This window comes from Nelumbo nucifera, chromosome 8, assembly GCF_055504915.1.
Source record: "Nelumbo nucifera cultivar China Antique chromosome 8, China Antique-T2T, whole genome shotgun sequence".
In the NCBI taxonomy this organism is placed as follows: domain Eukaryota; kingdom Viridiplantae; phylum Streptophyta; class Magnoliopsida; order Proteales; family Nelumbonaceae; genus Nelumbo; species Nelumbo nucifera.
The window spans coordinates 867,457-892,162 of NC_142656.1; the positions used below are offsets into that span (position 1 = coordinate 867,457).

A 24,706-nucleotide genomic window follows, 5' to 3' on the forward strand; every position below is an offset into this window, starting at 1 on the left:
CACAAGCGCTCCACTATGCCGTTCACGGTCTTCGTGATTGTTCGGACTCACGCTTCCTCATCGAGGGAAAGAGAGGGAGGACTTCCAAAATCTGTTGCCGCTACTGTTCATGAGGTCAGGGAAGATGAACAATGTTACAAGGGTAGTATGGGGATTTAAAAATATTGCAACAACGAATTGTAATAAAAGTCTAATGGAAGGGGGTCTTTGTCTCATGGTCATAGTACGAGGAGGTCTTTGTCGCAAAACAAATTACAGGGGGGCCTTTGTCACAGACTCATAGTACAGAAGGGTCTTTATAATCTACCCTTTTTTTTATAAATCATGGAAGAATTAAACAAGTTCAAGTTTGCGCCCCACGGCCGGACCCCCACACAATCGGAAGGTGCCAAGTATCCTTCCACACGATTTCCCCCTCAGCGCGTGTAGAGCTAACAGGACGGACGTTAACTCATCCCGTTAGCTCCAAATTCCCGCTACTCTCAACTCTTGACCTGGCCTCGTCTCTTGACCCTTGCACTCCTCCATCCGAACTAATGGCAAGAAGTTCGGCAAAGACGACCATCCGACAAATACACCGGAGGTACTGTCCGTCCCTCTCATCCCATCCCTCTCTAACATCCTTTACATGTTTTGCTGAGTTATTTTTTATTTTATTTTTTCTCAATACAAAACACAGAAGGGAAGGGAGATCACCAGCGACCACCCGACCATTATACAGGTTCAATTTTTCCCTATTCATTTTCATCTATTTTTTTATTGCATAAAACTTGGATTTTCTAATAAAAATAAAAAAAAAGTGAATTCTATGTAAAAGCACCCACATTCAAAATTAAGAATATATATATATATATTCAATGAACGCCTCAAACTTTGTTCTTTTTCTACCGTTAAAATAAGATGAATCCTATTTTGTGAAAGAAGAAGAAGAACAACAACAACACCCATATTCAAGTGACACGCCAAAATATTGATTTCTAGTGATCCAATACTCTGACTCGCATAGATCAATTGACGCTCACCTACATTGGCGATGGAACTAGAGCCTGGCGAGAGAACTCTCACTAGGGAACACCAGATCATTCTCCTCCAAAGCAAGCGCTTCCCCGAGGATTACAGCATGTGAATGCGAGATCTTCCCGAAGCTAGATAGTAGAACCGCCAAGGGTTCAACATACCAGAGATAGTTCGACGTTTTTAGCTTCTTGGCCCCATCCGGTGTGGCCATCGAAAACAAAAAGTTCCATCCTGGAGCAGAAGAAGAAAAGGAGCGATTGATGAATAGAAGGTTGGAGGACAAAAGTGGAGACTACTAGCAAACTGGGAATACCTCCGGTGTGTTTGTCGGAACGGTCTTCATCGCCGGAGTTCTTGCCGTTAGCTTGGATGTAGGAGTGCAGGGGTGGGTCAAAGTTAGATAGAGGAGGCCAGGTCGAGAGTCGAGGGTAGCGGGAATTTGGAGCTAACAGCCGTCCCATTAGCTCCACGCACGCTGAGGGAGAAAATCATGCGAGAGGACACTTGGCGCCTTCCGATTGTGTGGGGCATTTGTAGGGTGCAGATTTGAACTCGAATTAAACAAGACGGATGGAAGGAACACCCCATAAATCAAAACAACAAAAAAGACCTAGAGTTTTAGGGAGAAAAGAACCAGAGAACATTGGGGAGCACGAAACTAGCCAGCCAGTCAGCAACCTTATTCCCTTCTCGAAATGTATGACAATACTCCTCCACATTATAATAGTTTTCAATCTTCATGGCGGATCAACACCGTTGTTTAGGCTGTCAATTACAAGTTAGAGTCATCTTCAATTATAATATTTTTATTCTAGAAGTTGAGCGCTAAATTATTAGATCAGATCTGCTTCTCACACAGGACGTCTCACACCCATCTCACAGGCACATCTCATCATGCATTAGTAACATTTTTCATACTTATATGTTATTATTCATGGTGAGATGTGCCTGTGAGGTCGATGTGAGGTGCCCTGTGTGAGGAACAGATCCCAATTCCTAAATTATGGGCTTCCCACAAAGCCCAAGCATCAACAACATTAATAGAATGTCGAATTAGAAGTATAATGAGTCCTAGCCAAGCCCAACGAAAAAAAAAACTGTGAAAATACCAGAAAAATAGAAAGAAATGAAGGAATGAAGGTTTAAATGGATAAATTGCTAGAATTAATTCCATACCATTAGATTGTTCCCACCATCCACAACAAAAAATCAGATGCATCACTTTTTCAAGTTGATCAGAAGATATCACTGCACCTAGGTATTTCATATTTATCTAATTTTCTTCATGTCGATGACTCCAAAATTTTTTTAGGTCACTATTCTAACTGTCAGTTTCTCTATTTGAATATTAGCTGAAGTATGATAGTTCATGATTTTAAAGTAATGATTAAAGTGAGCTTATTAATAGGACTAGTGAGAATAATTACTGACTGAGATTGATCAGATTAGATCTTAAATTCATAATATGAGAAAAATCATGTGAAACACAACAACGGAGTTAAGCTTCACCTCTGTTCAAATCAAATGTCATGGTCTAAACTAAAAACCTGTTCAATTTCTGTGTTTTCCTTTTCTTCATGATTTAGTAACCAGAAAAAAAAAAAAAACAGTTCCCTTTGACCTTTGTAGTAGGCTAGTAGCCCATTACCCCCATTTAAACGGTGGTGCCAACGGTGGATTTTAAAGGTTTGAGAACTGAGATCCTCTGTTTAGAGATCAAAATTCAACTACAAGACCAGTATGGATCTTTAAGGCCCTCTTGTCCCTTTCCTTGTCCCTTACGTTGCCTAGGGCCAAAAGGCATTTATAATGAAAAATCTAGAGAGTCCATATAAATTACAAGAGGAATGGAGATCAGTTTCCACAGAAAAAGGCCAGCATAAAGCTTAATATAGTGTTGGATATCAATTTCTACAATGAAAAAGACTTCTTCTAGGATGAAAAAATAATCCATCTTCAGAATTTTGTTTTGTTCTTATTTGTGTTTTAGATAGGTCATGTATCTTAACGTGAAGATTAGTGAGACAGTTATCTTGTCATCACACATCATTTCTATTTGCATTTTAGATAGGTCATGTATCTTCACGTTGGTTTCTGATTGTTCAAAATTTTGCTCTACAATAGGATGGAATCACGTCCTACCTATGTAGACCCTGCCATACCAATCCTCCATGAGGAAAATTTTCTACCCACTAAATTCCGGGTGTCAATGGATATAAAGGATGCAATCATGTCTGCGTTTAAAATGACTCCACTCCAAGAGTATTACCAACCAAAGCCTCAAATCACTAAAACTAGTGAAAATAAAGATGCATTAAAAATTTAACTCTATCATACAATTGGTAAAAGGCAAAGCTGGTAAAATTATTTATTTATTTACTCGTGTAAATATATGCATCATAGATACATATGACTAGCCAAGTCTAATATATGCATGTACATATGAAATCTATGCAATATAATAAACCTAGTTCTCCATAATCAGGGCAAAAAAGAAGTAAAACAGATGTTTCGTTATGACGTGACCACCCAACTCAACAAAATATCAGAGAGAGAGGGAGAGAGAGAGCAATTCAACTACGCCTTATGTTTTAGCTCTGTTGTAGTGCATGAAGTGCCCTTCAACTCTTCCTGTTTAATAATAGCCCTGTTGCAACCGTCAGTTGTGATGCCTTCTCTGTCGCAATTCCTGGCTACATTCTCCTTCCTCGCAATCTTACCATCTGACGGAACTTGTTGGCTCATATCACCAGGGGAGCAATTACCATAGAGATTAAGACTATTGGTCAAGCTGGGTTTCTTCCACTCACCAAAATCAGGGCCTGCTGATGACTTACCACCAGAAATAGCAGTTGCAAGGGCAATAGGCATAAGACATAGGCCTTTGCTCTGAAGATACTGCATGGCCATGGTCACATTGGTTTCCATCAGCTTCACCACTTCTTGCTCAAAGGCAATATTGTCTGGAGACTCCAAAAAATCATTTGTGTGACCAGTTGATGGTGATAGAAGCAGGCCACCAGAACCCTGATGAAAGAGCATTAACTGAAATGAAGAAATCACCCTAGCAACAAAGTTGAATAGGAAACATTATAAATGTTATTATTCAAACTTTCACAGGCGCTGTATCAGTTTTTTTCTTGTTTTCATCTATAAATTTTATACATTAAAAAAATGTATACGGACAATAACTTGACTCTATTCTTATACAGTATTTACAATGTATATAATATGGATAACAGGATATGCAAAGAAAACGCTGGCTGGTTTTCTTTCTCTAAAAGATGATGCATGCACCTCAAGAACCATTTAGATAGAAAATAAAACAACCTGGTCAGATAAAAAAGCAAGAAGTATTAATCATATTTCATATTCAAAGAGAAGGAAAGAAAGCAATAAATACATGCTCAAAATTCATATATCATTTTGATAATCTGTAAGCATACCGTCTTCATGTATCTATACTAGCAGGGAGGAAGTCTGTTACATGTGACTTCCACAAGAGACTTAAAAACATGTGAGAGATTACGCAGAAGTGAGGTTTTTGCTTGGGCAAAGAAGATTTTCCACATCTATCAGACAAGTGGGTATCAAATTTATATAGTAAAAGATAGATTTATACACACAGGCATTCCATTAGAAGTCTACAACAAAATAGTAGGATATTTCCCTGAAGAACCAAAGTTGAAAAAGAATAAGAACAACCAACTAGAGGCAATTTTTAGTACATAACAGTGGCTAAGATTATGATAAACTTAAATTTCAAGAAATGAATATAGAAGTAATACCTCAGCTTGACCTTCTGTGATGAGGGGAACAACTGCCCCTGCAGCACCCAATCTACTCATGCTTAAAACCTGCAACTCATATCGAATAACTAAGCATCCAAGCTGATTGGAATAAAGCAGTTGTCTAAAATATGTAGGTTTTACTCAGACTTGAACAATTTAGCTCAGATTCTAACTAGCATATCCAATGTTTCTAGGCAATATTTGGGGGACAAAGTTCCCTTGGTAGGTGTCGAGAAACCTCCACTAATTGTGAAAATTTGATAAACCTCCCCTATGTTTCTTAAACATCACAATTTCTCCTGACATTTTCAAGATAACATTAGTTACCTGCCCTATCTTAGAAATTCAGTGCTTTTAATTCACCAGAAAATCTAATGTAAAAGAATGTCCACTCTAAAGACAATCTTGCCTGAAAAATACTTTTTAAATATAACATGTTGATTCAACACCTCAACTGCCATATTTTAAGTATTAAGACAGAGCAGACTAGTGACTCAAAACATCAAAACATCAAGGGACTGCAATGATATTTTATCTGAGAAGAGGTTTATTGAAGTTTTCACAAACCTTGGCTAAGCTTTAATATACATGAGCAAGATCAACAAAAAATATAACTATGATTTAATAAGAAGTGAAAAGTTTTAAAACTCAAAATGGATGTATTTAGCCTGACTATGGCAGATGTCACCATCATCATCAACCACAGAACTATCATCTCTTTGATTCTTTCCCAGTTGGTAAGAGGGAAAATTGGATTGAAGTATAAGAGAAATATGGAAGAAAGGTGACTTTTGATGATGATCCATACATCCCCCCTCCCCAAGAAAAGGTGCTGAAACTCATAAGGATTAAAGCTTCAAACATGGATTAAACTTGAAGTTCCATACCTTGACTTGAAGCTGGAGAAATTTGACATACTCAATGATTTCATCAAGCATCGATGCCTTATCCATCTGCACAAATGAGGATGAAAAATTAGCCTCTTATTGCACTTTGTTTCAAAACAGCACGCCCTTTCTTTCTCCTACAATAAATTTTGGTTGAAAGTTCAAGCTTCAAAAAAACTCACAGAATATCAGATAAACATCAAACCAAAAAGTTCATAAGCATCATCCTACAGACAGATAGTTATTAAAGCATCAAACATCAACAGATGCTAGGTAAGGGTTAGTGAGAGTGACGCTTGAAGCCAGACACAACCGGGAAATCAATCTTAACATTCTCAAGGATGATTTTGCAAGTTAATAACCATACAGCCTGACTAAAATAAGTTGGATGGTCAATTCCATTTCAATATACAAAATATTATTTATCTCCTAGGAAACAGCCTCTCTGTATGTGCAGGGGTAAGGCGGTGTAAATCTGTCCCTCCCCAGACCCCATATTGGCGGGAGACTTGTTCACTGGACTGCCCTTTAGTCCCATCAGGTGGAACTGACCAAGAAAGATCAATGCAAATGCAATATTGATGAGCAGTAGTTAATTTGCACTTAGCTGCTCATGCATACACAAAGGTAGTTAAACCCTGATTGATGATATTATTGGACCCAGACTCTTTCCTGTTAATACGGATGTTAGTTTTGTAGGATTCAGTCGTGACAGAAACTAGAATAAACTTTGATTTGAGAATTCATCGGTCTCAGGCTAGACGAATCTGAATTGGACAAACCAAATATGATTCAAAAATACCATGTCTGCCAAAATAGGCCATCATAGAGCAACTTCTCATCCAAGACAGAGAATATCAGTTAGCAGAGTGCAGGGACCATGGGAAAAATAACAAAAATAAAATGGAATCAGCACCTCAATAAATTGATTCAATTCCAGTAGTGCCTGAGAAGAGACCACTGGAAACATCACCTGTCTTTTTCCATGGATACAAGTATTGATGAGTGCTAGTCAATATGAGCCTCAACATATATAGGGCCCAAGTACAGAACTGGGGAAAAAATTTAATGTTTTTTCTGATATATGGATTTAAGTGGCATTCGTCTCATGGATCAGTTTTATTGTGGTTGTGATTCGAAAATGTGGAACCACATTTCTGAAACAGAAAACATGAGGTTTTGAACCACAAAACACATATGAGAGTGTTCTACAAACTTGTTATTTTCTGTCCTTGAACCAAAAACCCAATAAAGGTGTTATTGAAATGGTTGTTTCACTTTTCTAAACCACATGGTCAAACATCCATGCACAAATGGTTCCAATTCAATGTGCGAATTGGAAAGAAATGGTACAAATGGAAAGAAAGCATAATGGAGAATGATGACATCATGTTTAGCTAGTGGAAATTGTTGCCTGGTTGAGAACACTAGGATTTATAGTGTTCACAAAATGGGGGTGTTTGGTATTCTAGGGCTACTGGATTTATGATCACATTACCACAAACTGAGCCTCACGATTGTAAAGGCATTTCATAGCTCAAAACTACTTAAACACAAAAATGAACCTAGCAGAAACTCCCTTAATAGTGTCTATAAAACAAAAATATAATGTTGTTTTATCATTTTGTGTTCTGTAATCCCGTTAAGCTTAAGGATCTTGTGGAAGCATTTCTCTAGAATATTTTAACTTGATACAAGTTCAGGGTGTCTTAATTGTTGAATGAATGAATGGATAATAATGATAATCATAACAACAACAAAAATAACCAATATATGGGAGTACCTTATTGGAATTTGGAACAAGTTCTTGCAAATTCTTCATTCTTTCAGCAATTTTCTCCCTGCGAAGCTGCATTTATATATTATTGAAGAATTTCAAGATCTTAAGGATGGAAAAAATATAATCATCTTTACCTAGAACTTCTACTTAACAAAATAGAAGAACCTTACAACAAAGTAGGCCTTTAATACTAACCCGCTCAGCAATGCTGTGTGGATCCGTGGCCTGACCCCGTCGTGCTCTTACTCGAGGCTTTACAGAACCATTACAACCGCCAGCAGTTGTAGCCGGTGTAGACTGTAACTGACAAACAGGAGACTGGTTCATGTAATGCTTGACAGAATTTCCTTCACTAAACTGTGATAGCCAGATGTGAACTTACATCAGAGAACATTGAGTTATTGACAATAAACATAAAATCTGCAGATAAAGACTTCAAAAAAAAAGGTTTAAAAGGAAACTCAAATATATAGTGCACCTGCAGCTCAGACTGTAACCCTGTTGTTCTTGTCAATGTTATAGGGGGCCCAGCAACAGGGAGCAAACAGTTATTGTGCAGATCATCTTGCATCTGGAACATATAGCAAGTACAACATAAGTAAAGTCAAATGGATGTTGGAAACCAAGCCAACCCAAGTGAACTTTATCAAGCAAGAACAGTAAGATGTAATCTCCAACAGTATGGAGGAAATATAGATCTGGATGGTGTCATCAAGTGAATTGTGGATCTTTGTCCATCCCACAATTTACTGGATGAACCTTGAACATAGACATTCTCAAATGTCTTATGCAAATATTAAGAAAATTAGAAGAAGGTTCAAATCATCATGTTTCTGCACATATTCAATTAAAGCCCAAAACTGGATGATCACAATCAAGAACAAATAAACTAAATTGTGCAGGAGGAAATGCAGATGCAAACCAATGCTGAGTCAGAGTATATTTCCTCAATTAATGCGCAGAAGTTAATTGTAAAAATTATATAAAATTTGTACATTGATGGAGACTGTTGAAGGAAAGTTGTCCAGTTGCAATATTTTCTCATCCCTGACATATCTGCTCTGCAAAACGTTACTATTGCTATCCACATATTCACCATGCAAATCATAGCCTTGCAATTTATCCTGGACTATAGAAGAAGCAAGGGAAGAAGCAATTCCATAAGATAATGAAGGCCACAACTGTGGTACTGAATTAAAAGAATGAGTATCTCCAAGAGACAGTTGACACCCAGATGGTTCATTGCCATTGCTCCCAACAGAACTAGCATCCGGCACTGCACAAGGTGACTTGGGTAAACCCTCAATCACAGGAAGCAACTTTGGAGAAGTAAGATTTGGGTCACCTTGGGATGATTCAGTTGTATTCAGTTGCAGACCCAAATATCCAGCTCTCAAACCACCATTCACCATTCCTTTCAAAGAATGCTTTTTTTCATGGTCTAATCCTTCTTGTTGCGGTTGAGCCTCATTGGGAATTAAACTTTTGTCAAGACCATAATTTGAGCCCCTACCAACGACAATAGAAGTGTTTTGAGTGGCTAAGCTCTCCATAATCTCAGTTGAAGGAATCAAGTTTACATTTGAATTTTTTTCATTCCCTTCATATTCCCCCATTAAATCAGGAAGGAGCCCATTTGTTTGAGCAGGCCCACTGCAAACCCAGGATGATCTTTCAGTGCCATTTGCATCTGACCATGATGAGGATGAGAAGACATGGTCAAGAAATTCATCCATTTGCAAACCCAGGATGATGTTTCTGTGAGGTAGGGACTCCGCCTATCTGACAACACAGTCCTTCAAAAACACTTCTCAGAATCTACATCCAACGTTGGCATCTGAGATGATTCTGTAATTTATCAATCCATCCATCAATAATGAGCAATTTATCAAAGGTGTTAGTGGGAACGAAACAGAGTTACTTCCCACATATTTTCTTGGCTCCTACCTGAAGGGACAAAAGTTAGAGATGCATTAAATTCTAATAAAAAGTTAGTAAAGAAATTTCATGGGAAAATGTCAGATGTAAAAACACTAGTTTTCAGAACACCAAAAACAAGAGAACTGACCATAAAAGGTGAGCAAAGAAATATTTGTTCTTCCAGATTTATCAAAAAAAAAAAGTTCTCCCAGGAACACAACAAAAATTTCAACAATCAAATAATCAGCATGTAACCTAACAGCTATACAATGGACGTCTATAACCATTTAATAGGAAATGGTTACAGAATAGGTGGCTCAACAGGAGAAATTTCCTCCTCCACAAGTTCCTCTGAAGGTAAAGGCATCATGCTATCAGCAGAGCAATGTTCTTGTCCATGCTAAAATGTGTTGTGGCAAACGGTCATATAAAGGAAATGAGATATTATTTTGGCCCCTGCATAAAATTAAGCACCCAACCAGAAGACTTGTGATTAATTCTTGTCTTCCAGATATAGAGAGAACCGAACAAATGGATCTATGACTACACAGTACAGGAGCCACTTAATATGGCTATTCTAAAACAAAGATATAGTGAAATATAAACTCAGCTGTATAAATAAATGGATAACTTTATAGATAATGTAAATACAATCAGAAAATAGATGCTCTTCATCATCAAGAAGGATCCCATTTTCCCCTGGCTTTCCTAATTGATTTATCTAATATCATATTCCTCATCTGAAACTCTGAAAGGCATGGTTATCATATATTTATATAGTAGGTAGTTCCAAGAGACAGCACCTAAATCCATACATCAGAGTAATCTTTTTGACTCTTTTCTAAATATAAAAAGCATTGTCTCCAAATAGTATGCAATTATCACCTCCTATGTATGGTGGACTGGTTGGATTTAAACATGCCTCAGTCAGCTCACAGATGTATGGATCGGTAAGTAGCATTCACAGGAAACTTGAACAAACAAACTGATGTCTACTCAAGCTTCTCTCTTACGATGCAGGACAAAAAAAAATATGGCACTTAGGGCATGTTCTGTACTGTGGTCTCAACCAGGTGAGGTATGTTCTAGACTACTAGGCCCCACAGTAGTGTGTTTGAAATTATGCATTTTGGAACTCATCACATCCTTAGTGGTTTTATGTACTGTGGAAGTGTGGTGTGATCCGAATTATTGGGATTTGAAATGGATTGATTCATAGGTGAAATGTACTGAATAAAGTCTGTGTTCTGTAACATGAGAAAAAAAAAACGTGTTCAAAAATTGACAATATTTTGTGTTCCAGAACCATGAATTGTTGGTTACAGAACATGTCACGCTCTAAAAGAACATGGGTTCAGTGTGGTACCTTCCAGAACTAGTTGGAAGTTGGAATATGAATCCACCACAGTACCGAATAGCCCCTAAGTAAAGAACTTGTCTAAGCTGTTACAAAATAAGTTTTGGAGCAGATTACATGAAAATTTTGCCGAGGACACGTCGGATGGTCACATTTTATTCCAATGGATAGACTGATTATGTGCCATGACAACTACATAGCCCCTTGACGTTATTATCTATTTAGGATCTTATGAGAAGATACTACAAATGGAGGAAAATACACTTGGTAGACCAAGAAAGAGATATAAAGCAAATAGGTAGACCTGACTATGAAGAAACAATGGTGTGCAGAGTGCTGGAGATTCACAAAAACTATTCGTGAATATTGAAGTATCACCGGATGCACACATGAATTCTGAAGACGAGTTCCAATAAAAGATAAGTTATAACTTTCTGAATTAGACGTGAGCAGCATTCTTTTTTATGCTCTAAAAGTTCAAAATAAACAAATAATTTTAGTTATTGTGTCCAATTATTCTTCCAAATGTCAAACAAATTCCAGTAGAGTCTTCATGACCTATTTGTCAAAAACATGATTGGGATAAGATAACAAAGTGATTGTGATTTAAGGCAGCATCAAATCACTGAAGACTGTCACTTGGGAAATATAAGGGATGCATGGAGTCGAAGTCAGTTTGACAATTAGAAATGGAAATTAGAAGAAGAAGATGATGATGATGAGAAAGCCACTTAATATTCCTGTAGCAGATATACATACCCACATCATTTTTTTCTTTGGGTTACTATCACCCACATAGAAATTCAATATTAGCATAACTGCATGCAATCATTACAACAAATTGGACCAGAAAAAAAGGACCTATCAAACCCTTTTATGGCCCTAATTATTTCAATCAGAAAAGAATCGTTTCATAACAATAAAATAGGAAGGTGCCACATGCCCAGAAGAGAATAAATCGTCATAGCATAAATGAGTTAAGTTATCAGCTAATTTTCGATACGTATAGGAAAAAACAAAAAGATGCTCTTCCAACAATAATGTTTGTCATGCAAATGCTAATATACACATAACATACGAAGGGAAAATAAGAAATAAAAAAGAAAAAATAGTAAGGAAAAGAACCATAAACCTGAGAGAGGCATTTCCAAAGGACCCAATGAACGACATGCAATTTAACTGAACATTTACGCTAAAACTACTGAAAATGGAGTAAATCTCCCATGGAGAGTGAATGGAAGGAACTCACAGTTACAAGCAAGAGAGTAACAAGGTCCTGAGCATCCGAAAAAGTAGAGAAGAACCGAAGAAGACGAAGAAGAAGAAGGAACGTGAAAAAGAAGTTTGCCTTTTTGACGAAAAACCGCTTTTTTTTCTAAGAGCTGAAGTGTCGTCCTCTGATTTGTCATCATAATCAGGCAGGTCCTCGTTCCTCCGTTTGATTAGTAACCAAATTTTATTATTTGATTATTATATAAAAAATGGTTTTGGATTTTTTTCTTATTTTATTATTAAGAAAAAATATTTATGAAGGAAAGTCATCACATTCACATACATGGGATGGAAACATATCTTGAGAGTTGAGTTTCGTTAGTGCCTAGCAGGACGCTGGGGAGCTTAGGCATTATGGTCATTTTAATTTTGATAAATGGCATTATTGTCATTAGGATACGGAGATTTTTTACGCATCCGCATAATGCGGAGCGGTTTTCGTTCTGGTCCCACGCATCCTCCTCAGTAACATTGGATGAGAGATCAGAGGTGAATAAGTTCCTTCTCTGACCTTCAATTGTGATATATCATAGCACGCACTTGAGGGCCCATCACCAAATCAAGGGTAGAGATCGTAATAGAGGTAGAGGTGTCGATAACTCATTACTAGTTTACTACTGATACTGACGAGAGGCATCATTTGTTTGATTTTTGGTACTATGACGAAAATAGCCCTATAATTATTCAAATTGGAGGGAGCTGGGCTTTTACGCTGATATCGCGGGAAGGTTTCTTTATGTTTTCCCTGATAATGCGCACTGAATTAAATGATATGCCCATGATTCCGGATGTTGGGAACCTCAGATTGTGACACGTAACCATATTCCCTAATTTTAAGGTCACGTGTATTATTAGGTGCCCTATTTGAGAAGGCTTCTTTTGGTTCTGGCTACGATAAGTGACCCCACACGGACAAATTTTGCTGTGCAACACGGAATACGCAAATTTGGCTTTCTTCAAAAGTGAAAGCAGCTCAGGCAAACTGAAAGCCCTCTCAAACGACATCTAAGTGTCCATTTGGGAGGGCTTAAGCGCAAACTGGTTCTGGCGTTTAAGTAGGGGTGGATTCGAGCCAAGTTAAGTTAAATAGTATCAGGTTCGAGCTCGACTCGAGACTATTCTATAAGGTTCAAGTTCGAGCTTGGTTCAAGTCAGAATTTTGAGCTCGAGCTAAGCTCAAGTTCAGCTCGGCTCAGCTAGTTTTATATTTTATAAATATTTTATTATAAAATATTTAGAAAAAATATTTTATAAAATTAAAAGTTATAATAATTAATAATGATACTATTTTTTATATATATTATTAAATATCATATATATATATATATATATTCAAGCCGGCTCACGAGCTGAATTCGAGCAACTCGTGAAAAAACTCGGCTCATTGCCACCCCTACTTTCAAGGTGAGCCCTACATTGATAGTGTTTTATGTCCGGTGAAAAATCTGGAGAGCTCCAAATCAGCTTTTGGCCAATCATCTTTTGGACCCTATGCTTCAGTCTCTTTACATAATTTATCTAGAGTGACTCAAAAGCTGTTGAATCAATTTAGCTTTTTCAAAATAGCTTAGTGAAAGCAATTAAATCAAAGCTTCACCTTTCTAATTTTGAATTACCGTTTAATAAATAATTAACATTTATGCTTTTAATTCTATTAAAGTATTATTCTTATAGTTAATTATAATTAACATAGAGAGAGAAAGAGAAGGGATGAAATTTTCATGGGAATTTTTGAATACCTAATCCATCCCAACCCCCAGACAAGGGTTGGGACTTTGACATTAGGATATATGATACCTGAATGCAGTTATATTTAATGTAGGTACCCCACTCCTAATACTGGATTATAAATCCATATTTGTATTATTAAATATATCTCATAAGAAATAATATACATGATAAAAACGGAACCAGATCTGCTCCTCACACGAGGGAGCCTCACATGTACATCCAACGTGCATTAGAAACATCTCCCTGTGAATAATTCAATGCATAATATGATGTGTACGAGAGGCACGAGTGAGGCGCCCTGTGTGAGGATCAGATCCAGTCTCGGTAAGAACATGTACTGGCGAGGCGAGTCTAGTCGGTGGTCAGCTATGGACCTCATCTTTATTGAGTAAAGATCTAAATTGTAACCGTGTTTCTACTCATTGATTTCAGCCTCAACTCCTAGGGCTCTTTAAGAAACAAATCATTCAAGGTTTTGTCTCATACGCTTTTTCTCGTTGTACAACAATAAAACCATGTCTGTCAACATTAAACAATACGCAAACACCACAAAAATCTCAGTCCCAGCCTACTAGGTGTGTTCTGGGCTGGACCTGATGGTCTCATTTATTATCTTGGCCTCCAGGTTGGGCCGGATGATTTCAGCTGGACAGTGGACATACCAAATTTGACCCATTTTTTGGTTGTGGGGGTTTTGAACCCAGCTATTTTTAGTTTCATACACACATTAATCCATTAATCCAATTGTACTTGAATTAAAAAAAATACCAACTCTATGATAGACATAAATTTTGCATTAATGTGATATTGTTGCATTGAAGATGATGAAATTTCAAAGATTCATTTTAGACGTATGCACAAATACAAAGGGCCAAACCTCGTTAAATCTTTATATTATTCTCTCATATTGTGTTTTTCTGTCATGTTTTATTAATCAGTTGTTTTTATTTTCTAGAAAAGAGGAAGAAAAATTTATTTTACAAACAGCTCTAATTAAAAGAAGTGATTTATTACAAGTGAAAGAGATTAGAAAAACTAGAGGTAGATAAAAAAGAACATGACAGAAGTAATAAGAAATTATTTAAATACTAAGGCTCAGTATAAAATATAAATTTTTGCATTCTATATATTTGTATTTGTACTCGTTCCAAATGAGCCTAATAATTTAATAGTGGATATAATTTTAAAATAAAAAAAAATTACAAAACAAGATTCATGTAATCAACACCATATAATTGGGATAAGATATGGATGGTAATGATTGATGAGGAAGAAAGATTCATTACCTACCTTGGTTTTTGTTTTTTTTTTGTTTTTTTCTTTTCAATATGCATGTATTATATGCTACCGCATGAACCAACACATTACATATTTTCGTTGAATATACATAAATTTACAAATTAACTTTAAAAGATTGTGAGCTGCTTAATTTTAGTAAAAATTGTTATATCCATTTAACTGGTATAATCATCTACTTTATTTAGGTTGCATTTGGCATTCCTTATTTTAAGGATTTTTCACCTTTTTATTGTTAAAAATTCAATATTTATAAAGGCATAAAAAGGAGATTTGTTCTTATTAATGCCAAATGCATCCTTAACTTACCATGAAAGCTGCAGTGCACATTTTTTAAAGGAAAATACCAATGTTTTAGTATTTGGTTGCTTGAAAATTCCAAGGGAAGCAACATATAATTCAAAACTAGAATGAGAAAAGGATAATAATGGCATGGGGCATTTTCAAAGATAAATCGTTTTACCTTTTACTTACACCAGATGTTGGATGAAAATGTGTGTTTTAGATTCAAATGTGCATATCCTATGGAATTATTGCCCCCTTAAATTGCTCACATTATGTCCTCTTGACTAAACCTAAAATCTAGGATTTCAACCTATCATACTATTTTTCCAAGTTTTCTTTAAAGTTGCAATCGAATATTAGGGCGGTAAAATGTTGATAAAGGTTGAAATTTCCATTGAGTTCTTGTCATAGGGGCAAAATTTTATTTTCCAATTATGTCCATCACATCACATGGAATGTCCAGGTTTACAGGTCCTGCATCCTTTTTTTTTTTTCTCTTTTATATTCAAATCAAAGTTCATTGAAATTTTCATGGAAATGACATTTCCAATTTGAAATTCCCCCCACCTTCCTCTGCCCACACCACCTTGTCAGCTCGTCTCTTCTCTCTCACTATCGCCATGGCCCATGGGCCTTGTAAAAGAAGGGAATGCAATACATGGAAGGGGAGGGTAATTGGGCTACACAACGGGGGATAGCCCATCTCCATACCCATAAACCCCAGGCCCCAACCCCTTGCTGCCAGCGGGAATTCCCTCCTTTATTTTCTAGGGAAAAAAACTTAAACTTCCCTTGACATTTATGTTAAATAAATATTAAAGATCTTCCCTCTCTTTTCAAAATGGAATAAGAGTATAAGACCTCCCCTAGTCCATTCTAAGAGTGTGACTGTGTGAGATGCTTTAGCCGTTAAGAAACTAAGCAAAGACCTTCTGTCCTCTGGTATTCATTTTTTTGTGTATTAAGAGAAGTCGTCAAAAGTTGGGGGTTCATACATGTATATATATATATATATATATATATATATATATATATAAGACTTACACATAAGAAATAGACATACTTACAACCCAAAAACCTAAATTATTGAGGATTTGGGTTATTCTTGTATATAAGGTGATGTTTGGCAACGTTTATTGATTCTTCCTTACCGATTTGAAATCAGTGTTTTTTCAAAAATCAGTAAATTTGTTATTTGGCATCAGTTCTGCCATGTAAACCGATTTTTGAGAAATTGGCTTTGAATTTATTTGGTATTGATTCTCGATGGCCGATTATTTTTGTATTAGAGTTACTATTCAGCAAGGTTCAAAATATCGATACACCCGATACGCCGGTAGAGGCATATCGGGCGTTTCGGTACTTGTTTTTTTTTACTTTTTTTTAATATTTTTTCAAAACTGGTTCAGGGGAGCCGGTCTAGGACCCTTTCATCTCCTGAACCGGTCAGACCCCCGATACACCCACTGTAGGGGCATATCGAAAGGGTCCCAGAACGATACGTATCAACCAATACGTAACGATACTTGAACCTTGCTATTCAGTGCCATATCATTCTTAAAAAAAAAAAAAATCGGAATCAGCTAGAAATAAGGAAATGATCACCAAAAATGGTGATGCCTAAAAAAAAGCTGATTTCAAGAATCAATTTTTGGCCGATTTCCTGAAAATCACCAAACAGCCAACCAAATAGAAATTTTAACATTGATTCCTCTAATGCTGATGTAACTCCAACATGACAGTATTTTCAAAAAATCTTCATCCATATCAAACATCACCTAAGTCCCTTGCACTGCTTATTCCTTTCCAAACTCTCACCATACACTATTCATGTGAATCCCAACACATTTAAATCGCCAATCACAACCCAACTCTCTTCTGCAATCTTGTGAATCAAATGAAGATTATAAATTGAGAAGGCAAATAGAACCCGAATAAAAACATCGAACTAGTCTTTAAAACAAATAAGATAGCTTAGACCTCATCCATAAGAGCGTTTGGCATGGAAAAGGATTCCACACCTCCAAGACTAAAACCACTATCGATCCCTCATAAGCACCATAGAGGTGGCACTACTCACTAGAATCAGTCATGCATCGTTCAAGAGATGAAGGTAATTAAATTATTACTCTTGCCTAAAAGTTACCTAAAGAATAAAGGTCAAAAACCACATAATTAACTACTTGAAGAAGAAAACAGAAAACAAAACTCGGAAGGATTCCGGCACCGAACTGAATAATTGAACACCATAAGAAGGAAGCAGCTGTCAGACAAAATTTCCAACTTGAATGTAAGTGCCCCTTCTTCGTTGTCATATTAACGCACAAAGACCCACCACCCCAACAACAGTCATATAGATAAAGATGCCACAAAACACACCATCTTGTCATCATATGTTTCCTACTAATTATCGTTGCTGAAATAATTGTTATATTTTGTATTTATTATTATTGGATACCTCCAAAAAATAACAGAAAAGTATGAACAGGCCCAATGCAGATTTCTGAATTCCACTGTAGATGTATAAACATTCAAAATGTCAAAAACCCCCACTCTATACACTAGTATCTATCCGTGAATTGGCATCAATTCTGAGCTAACACCTATCCCAATTGTAATTTGCCTACAAATTCTGATTCTAGACTGATGATGATGATGATGATGATACACATATGAATGTTCTACTTGCAGACAATCAGTAATTGCATAAAATTAAGCAGCACAGGCCCAGCCAAAAGCCCTTTTTCAACATACTGTAACTGCTCTCAAGTCAATGCAATATGAATGGAACAAAGAGTGCCTTTTCATTTTTTTGGGAAAATAACAGTTCAACCCAGGGTTAGAATTTTTAGGCCTAAAGTACAGTTGAGATAGGTATCAACTCAGAATTGATTTCAATTTACGGGAAATATTAGTGTATAGAATGGAGATATTTGACATTTTGAATGTTTATAGGTATGTAGTAGAATTCAGAAATCTGCATTGGACCTGTCCGTTCGTTCTTTTTAATCTTTCTATCTCGACCATATTATGTATTTATGTATATACATCCACATCCCATTATATTCCTCTACCCTCCTGCAATCAGACCCGAATGCGTAAATTGAGGAACATCGATTTACCTGATATGGACTGACCAGGATCCGAAAAAAAAGCAACAATTTGTTACCCGACCTGTATTACTGATGTGGCGTGTGTATGGTTTAGCAGGGCCTGAGTCTGTCTACAGACTCAGGCCTATAGTTTATATGGTGGCCTATGCTATGAATGTCTTTTCGATAACGTCCATGTTTATATATGCAGAAGCCTGAAGCCCCTGAAGCATGTCTACCGTCTAACACCCCCACCCACAATCAAAAAATTAGAAAAAAAAGAAAAGTAAAAGAAAGTCACCGCCATCATCAGATCACCAGTGGGTGGAGCGAATGGTTTTCGAAAATGTCCACGTCCAACACTATTTGGATGCTTGGACCTAATTACCTAACCCAAGACAGAGGGCACCCATACACATATAGTCTAGAGTAAAAGTCAAAACCCCAATACAATATTAGTTATTTGAAGCACTTCACAAAAGATCCGAAATTGTAGGGAACAAGGAGTAGGGAGGGATTCGGATCTCCTATTCACAGGACACATTACAGTGTATTGGGAATGTTTCCCTTCGACATTCATGGGAGATGTTCTTCATACACGGCCCGGCCATAGTGTTGTATGTATTTTATTTTTCTTATGTTTTTTGGGCATCAGATTTATGGTCATCCAACAGTTGTAAAGAAAAGAAAAAATGTAATCGATTTGATTTATGCAAAAAAATAAAATAAAAAATTAGGAAAAGAAATGAGAAAAGCAACAAATTTGAGATGTTAAATTAGAATATTAAGAAAAAAATCCATTAGATTTATCTAAGAAAACTAATAACTTGATTGGTCGTTTTTTTTGCATTGAACTCTCTTAGGCTAAAATACAAAGAGAAACTAATAGAACTTGATTTGCCTTCATGGTTTTTCATTTTTACTCTTTTTATTTGGCCAATAATTATTAAAGTGCTTTTTCTATGTATTTTGAACTATAAAAAATACATAAAAATATGTATTGTTTTTTGCATGAAATCACTAAATGATGTTGATATTTGAGGCTTACGCTTTTTTTACGCCTCATGTTACACCTCACACCTTGAGGCTTGAGGCTTTGCCTCATTCTAACAAAGGCTTAAGCCTCAAACCAAAATTGTGAGGCTTAAGCATTGAGGCAAAATCTAAGTGCCTTGCTTCAAAACGTATACCTCGCACCTCAAGGCTTAAGCTTTTTAAAACAATGTTGGTGTCAATTTGGATTTGAGCTAAGGTTCATATTTAAATTAGGGAAAAATTATGTTTTGGTTGACAATTTTTGGTTTTTTTTTTTGTGTCAATTCAGGTTTAGGCTAAGGTCCATATTCAGAGATGGTTAGAAGTTAGATTTTGGTTGGCAAATTTAGGTTTTTGGCATCAAATTCGGTTTAAGCTAAGGTCCATATTTAGAGTAGGGCAAAAATTATGTTTGGGTTGACAACTTTTGGTTTTTTATTTTTATTTATTTATTTATTTGTGTCAATTCAGGTTTAGGCTAAGGTCCATATTCAAAGATGGTTAGAAGTTAGGTTTTGCTTGGCAAATTTCAGTTTTTGGCATCAATTTCGGTCTAAGCTAAAGTCCATATTTAGAGTTGAACGTCAACTGAGTGGTGGCTTAGTTGGTACATTAGCTGGTTTGTTCTAGCAAAGACATGGATGTTGTGCTATTCAAATAGCCCCTACGGAGATTTAGGCAAATGTTAGATTTTGCATTTTGGCTTGGAAATTTAGGTTTTTGGCATCAATTTCAATTTAGGCTAAGGCCATATTTAGAGTTGGACTCCAACTAAGTGGTGGCTTAATTGATACATTAGCTGATTTGTTCTAGCAAAGAAATGGATGTTGTGCTATTCAGGTGGCCCTTATGGGAGATTTAGGCAAAAGTTAGGCTTAATTGATACATTAGCTGAGAATTGTGTGTGCATGAGAGAGATAGTGAGATAGAGAGAGAGATAACAATGATTTTATGGAAGAGAGTAATAATCAACCTTATCAGAGACAATTAAGATTCAAGAGGGTTTTATTTTGACCTTTTATATTTTTAATCATTTAATTTAAAAATAAATAACCACATGTGTAAGAAATGAGAAGAAAAGGAGGTTTGAGAAGAAAATGAGGTTTGTGTGAACCGTTGTTCAAAAATGTATTTTTCAAGGGAAAAATGAAGTAACATTGAGAAGTGCATAAATAGAAGAAAAAATATTAATTAAATAGAAGAAAAAATAGCTTTCTTTTTATTTTTCTTCAAATTTATTCCTTTTATATAAGTTATGTATTATGATTAACAATTTTGGGGACATGCTACCCCCATTTTTGCATTCTGTATTATTGAATCAAAATAATCCATAAAACGAATTTACATTAAATTAATAAAAGAAGAGAGAAAAATGTGATAACTCATTGAAAGGAGCACTGGTTTCGTTCAACTTCTATAAAAGAAGAAGATTGGTTCACCCTATGTATTGGATGAGCAAAATTGGATTTTGACATTCTCTTACTTCATTAGATAGAGCCAAAACGGATTGAAATATTTAAGAGGAAAAGAGGGATTTAATGGGATGGGGGAGATGTTACAAACATTGACTATATATGGGAGATGTTATTTCATTAGAAAAAGCCAACAAAGACCCATGTGGGTTTTAATTTTGAGTTGTTATATTTTTAATGATTTAATTGCACCACTTCAACATTTTCTCTCTCATCAAAAATGAGAAAAACTCTTCTGCATGCATCGAAAATAAAAAAAAAAGTCAACTTTGATTTTTGTATACCAACCATTTGTGAATATTATTTTTTAAAACCTGATGGTGCCTAGTTGTTGTGAGGAACATTAGGAATAGATTCCAATTCTCATATTAATACAAGTCCCTATCTGTTCCTCACACAGCATTCCTCACAAGAATCGAAATATGCTCCTCACAGCCCCATCACAAAGCAGCTGTAAAAGCTGTGAAAATGGTGCGAACATGGTCATATGAGCACTAAATCCGATCTCCGATGGGATAGGACTGTGAGATCGGTGTGAAATGTGCTCTATGATGAACAAATCCCGATTATTAATACATAGTGAGTAATTATCAGAAGTCATAACAAAATTGTAAGTGATTAATACATAGTGAGTGATTAAACATGGTATGGATGGTGCAAACAAAATCATGAGTGACTCGCTGCATCTTTAGAGTTCAGACCCTGAATTATGATATATGTATGAGTTGGGATAGGACTGAGAGAGGTCAAATGGATTATGGATGGATGTAAGGAAAGGATGAAATAATTGGACCAACATACATAACAAACATCTGACCAAAATCGCTTCATTGATTCCAATTATGATCCCTCTCACTCTTGGTACCACATGTCTTGACTGCACAGCGGGAACATCTTCCATACCTATATTTGTAATGTAATTGAGAGGTCATTATGAGCAGCAGATTCCAATTCTACGTTGCCTTGCCTTTTTTTTTTCTCTATCCATTAAAATTCAGCTCCCAAACTATTATTATAACAAGGTAGATGAAGATACCCTCCAAAAATATGTAAAGGACTTATGGTGCATTAACTCTTAAGTGCAAATCAAGTTTATAGACGGGGCAATATCGAGTCGAGTTCATCTTTGAATAGCCAGCTGACAAAGATAGTGCATTAAATAATGGCCCTTGGTTCTATAAATCAAGCTGGATCCTTCTGGAGGAATGGACCGACTCGGCCACTGGAACAGTAGAGAAAATTTGGAACAAAGAGTATGGCTCCAAATTCACATGGTAAAGGAATCCAGGATTTGCTTCCTAGCCAGCTATGCAGGTCAGGTACTCCCAAACTAGGAAAAATATCCCAACAGGTCACCTGTATAGAGGAATATGTGCTCGGAAAAAAATCATGGTCGAAATCAGAGCTTCTTTGTTTACCGGATGTTTTATCATTTACGCAAGATACCAATCTGGCTCAGGTATTGTTAAGAATAGTTGCCACGAACCTGTGCCAACTGTGGTTTAGTAGGACATCTCTGGACCAACTACAAGCATAAGGAAGCATCCATCACCAACTATAAGTTGTTCTTGGAGAAGAGAACAATAAACCATCCAGGTGCATAGCTCAGGGCTGAACATAGGCAAGAGCAACCCTTCAACATTCCGATTTACTCTCTGAATAACCCACCCAAAGAAGCTTGTAGGATAAGACACGGAGATCACGGGTCGGGTGAAGACACAGAGGATGAGGATATGAGTATGCATAAACGACGATGTATTGAAGCACCAACAAACAAACATTTTCCCACAACCGGAGCCATCAATGAGTCAACTCAGCAACAACCTGATTCAGTCACTCAAATGCACACAACCACTTTGCATGTTGGGACACTTGCTCATAACTCCATGCCACGTATCAACCACGCAGAGGCATTCGTTTATAACTCCATGACACGTATAAACCATGCAGATATCAACAATAATATGTGGGTTACTCCTGCCAATCCGGGCTTAAGTTACAAATGTCATTATCTCACTAAAACAGGGAGACTTGGAGTGATGGACATGCAAACGGGAAAGAGAAAGAGGGGCCCACCCTACAAATACTTCTTGGATGCTGAATCGAAGAACTTATTGACAATTCAAGATGGACAAGTCATCAATATTTTTCCAGATCCACTAAGTACTGAACCAACCAGTCATGGTAATTAGGGTACAGATGCACAAAACAAAGAAGAAAACATGACATCTAATGAACACATGGCATGCTTACCACTCGAGCTCTCCAATCAAACCCCAAGTCAGTGAGGAGTCTCAAAAACCTGTGCTGCAAAGAAAAACCAGATGTCCTCTTTTTGTGTGAACAAAAGTTGGGAACTATCAAAAAGCCTGAACTACAAAAACTTCTGCTATCAGGAAGCAGTAGGACAGTTAAGGGGTCTTTTTTGTAGTTGAAAGGATAATCTCCAAATTACGGTTTAGTTTGTCTCTTATCACCTCATCCATTTGAAAGTAGAAAATTACCCACCAAACCATACATGGAATATACTGTTTTTCTATGGCCCCCCAGAAGAATCATAGAAAACATTTATGGGCTGAACTTACCTTTTTATCAGAAAACATACAAACACCTTGAATCCTAATAGGGGATATTAATGATATTTATCTTCCCCAAGACCAAAAGAATTACAGAAATGCCACTCCCAAATTATCCAAACACATGCAATCTTTCATCACCCAATTTCAGCTCTTGGATTTCACGTACATAGGCCCACCCTTTTACATGGACCAATGGACAATCAGGCTTAGCTAAAGTACTTAAGCGTCTTGACAGAGTCCTAGTGACACAAAAATGGTCATACATATTCCCAAATTTTGTTCTGTACAATATGACAATTATTAACTCAGATCATGGACCCATCAAGTAAGACACTCACCCGCAACCCATGCGCCTCAAATCTCAGTTCCATTTCCTTCCTTTCTGGACTAAACACCCAGAATATAAAGAAGTTTTCTCAGAGGCCTAGAACTTACCAATTCATGGTAACACATGCTTTAAAGTCACAACCAAGCTCAAATATTGCAAACAACTCCTAAAGACATGGAACAGAAATTGTTTTGGTCGCATCCAAGATCATCTGAGCCACCTATCATAAAAAATTCCAACTCTCCAGATGAGTAATACCATTGCCCCAACCGATTCAGATTTAAGGTACCTCCGGAAACAACACCATTATTAGCTCCAGAAGGAGGAGCAACTTCTAAGACTCAAGTCCAGAGAACTCTGGTTACAAGCAGTTGACAAGAATTCAAAATATTTTCACCAGGTGGTCAAGCAAAAAACCCTCAAGAATAACACTTTTTGGATAAAAGAATCCAATGGTGAGTGGACATCAGACAAAGAAAAGGTCTCCAAAGCCTTTCAGGCTTACATTTGGAACATACGGGAAGAAAAAGAGAACTTTAATTCTAATGCCATGGCAAGCCTCACTCTTCCCCAATTACAAGATGAGCATGTAAGTTTTCTCTTATAACCCCCAGAAATTGAGGAACTGATAAGAATTACTAAATAGATGAATCCTCATAAAGCACCGGGCCCAAGCGATTTCACAGCCTACTTCTATCAATTTCACTGGCACACTATTGAGAAAGATATATTTGATATTCTTCAAGACTTCTTCTAGACAAAACAACTTCTAGAGACAATCAATAACACCAACTTGGTGTTTATACCAAAATGCACCTCACCGGTGGGTTAATCTCTTTCATCAGTGTATTTCAACCCCTACTT

The 24,706-nt window shown here is 36.6% G+C and overlaps 1 protein-coding gene across 10 annotated transcripts; it reads right to left on the bottom strand.

The window, feature by feature from the left end:
• Nucleotides 1–3,356: 3,356 nt before the first annotated feature.
• Nucleotides 3,357–12,155, bottom strand: LOC104600465 (uncharacterized). Of its 10 annotated transcripts, none has more exons than XM_088893956.1 (9): nt 12,002–12,137; nt 9,664–9,851; nt 8,471–9,422; nt 7,954–8,046; nt 7,671–7,832; nt 7,479–7,544; nt 5,696–5,761; nt 4,806–4,874; nt 3,357–4,044 (listed from the first exon to the last, which is right to left on the bottom strand). In XM_088893956.1, exons 3-9 carry the CDS (start codon nt 9,209–9,211, stop codon nt 3,595–3,597), a joined length of 1,647 nt encoding a protein of 548 aa, XP_088750082.1. In that variant the 5' UTR covers nt 9,212–9,422; nt 9,664–9,851; nt 12,002–12,137; the 3' UTR covers nt 3,357–3,594. The 10 variants fall into 10 exon arrangements, with proteins under 10 accessions (XP_088750082.1, XP_010261702.1, XP_088750080.1 ...); XM_010263400.3 differs by having other exon boundaries at nt 9,656–9,851; XM_088893954.1 differs by having other exon boundaries at nt 9,544–9,851.
• Nucleotides 12,156–24,706: the final 12,551 nt, after the last annotated feature.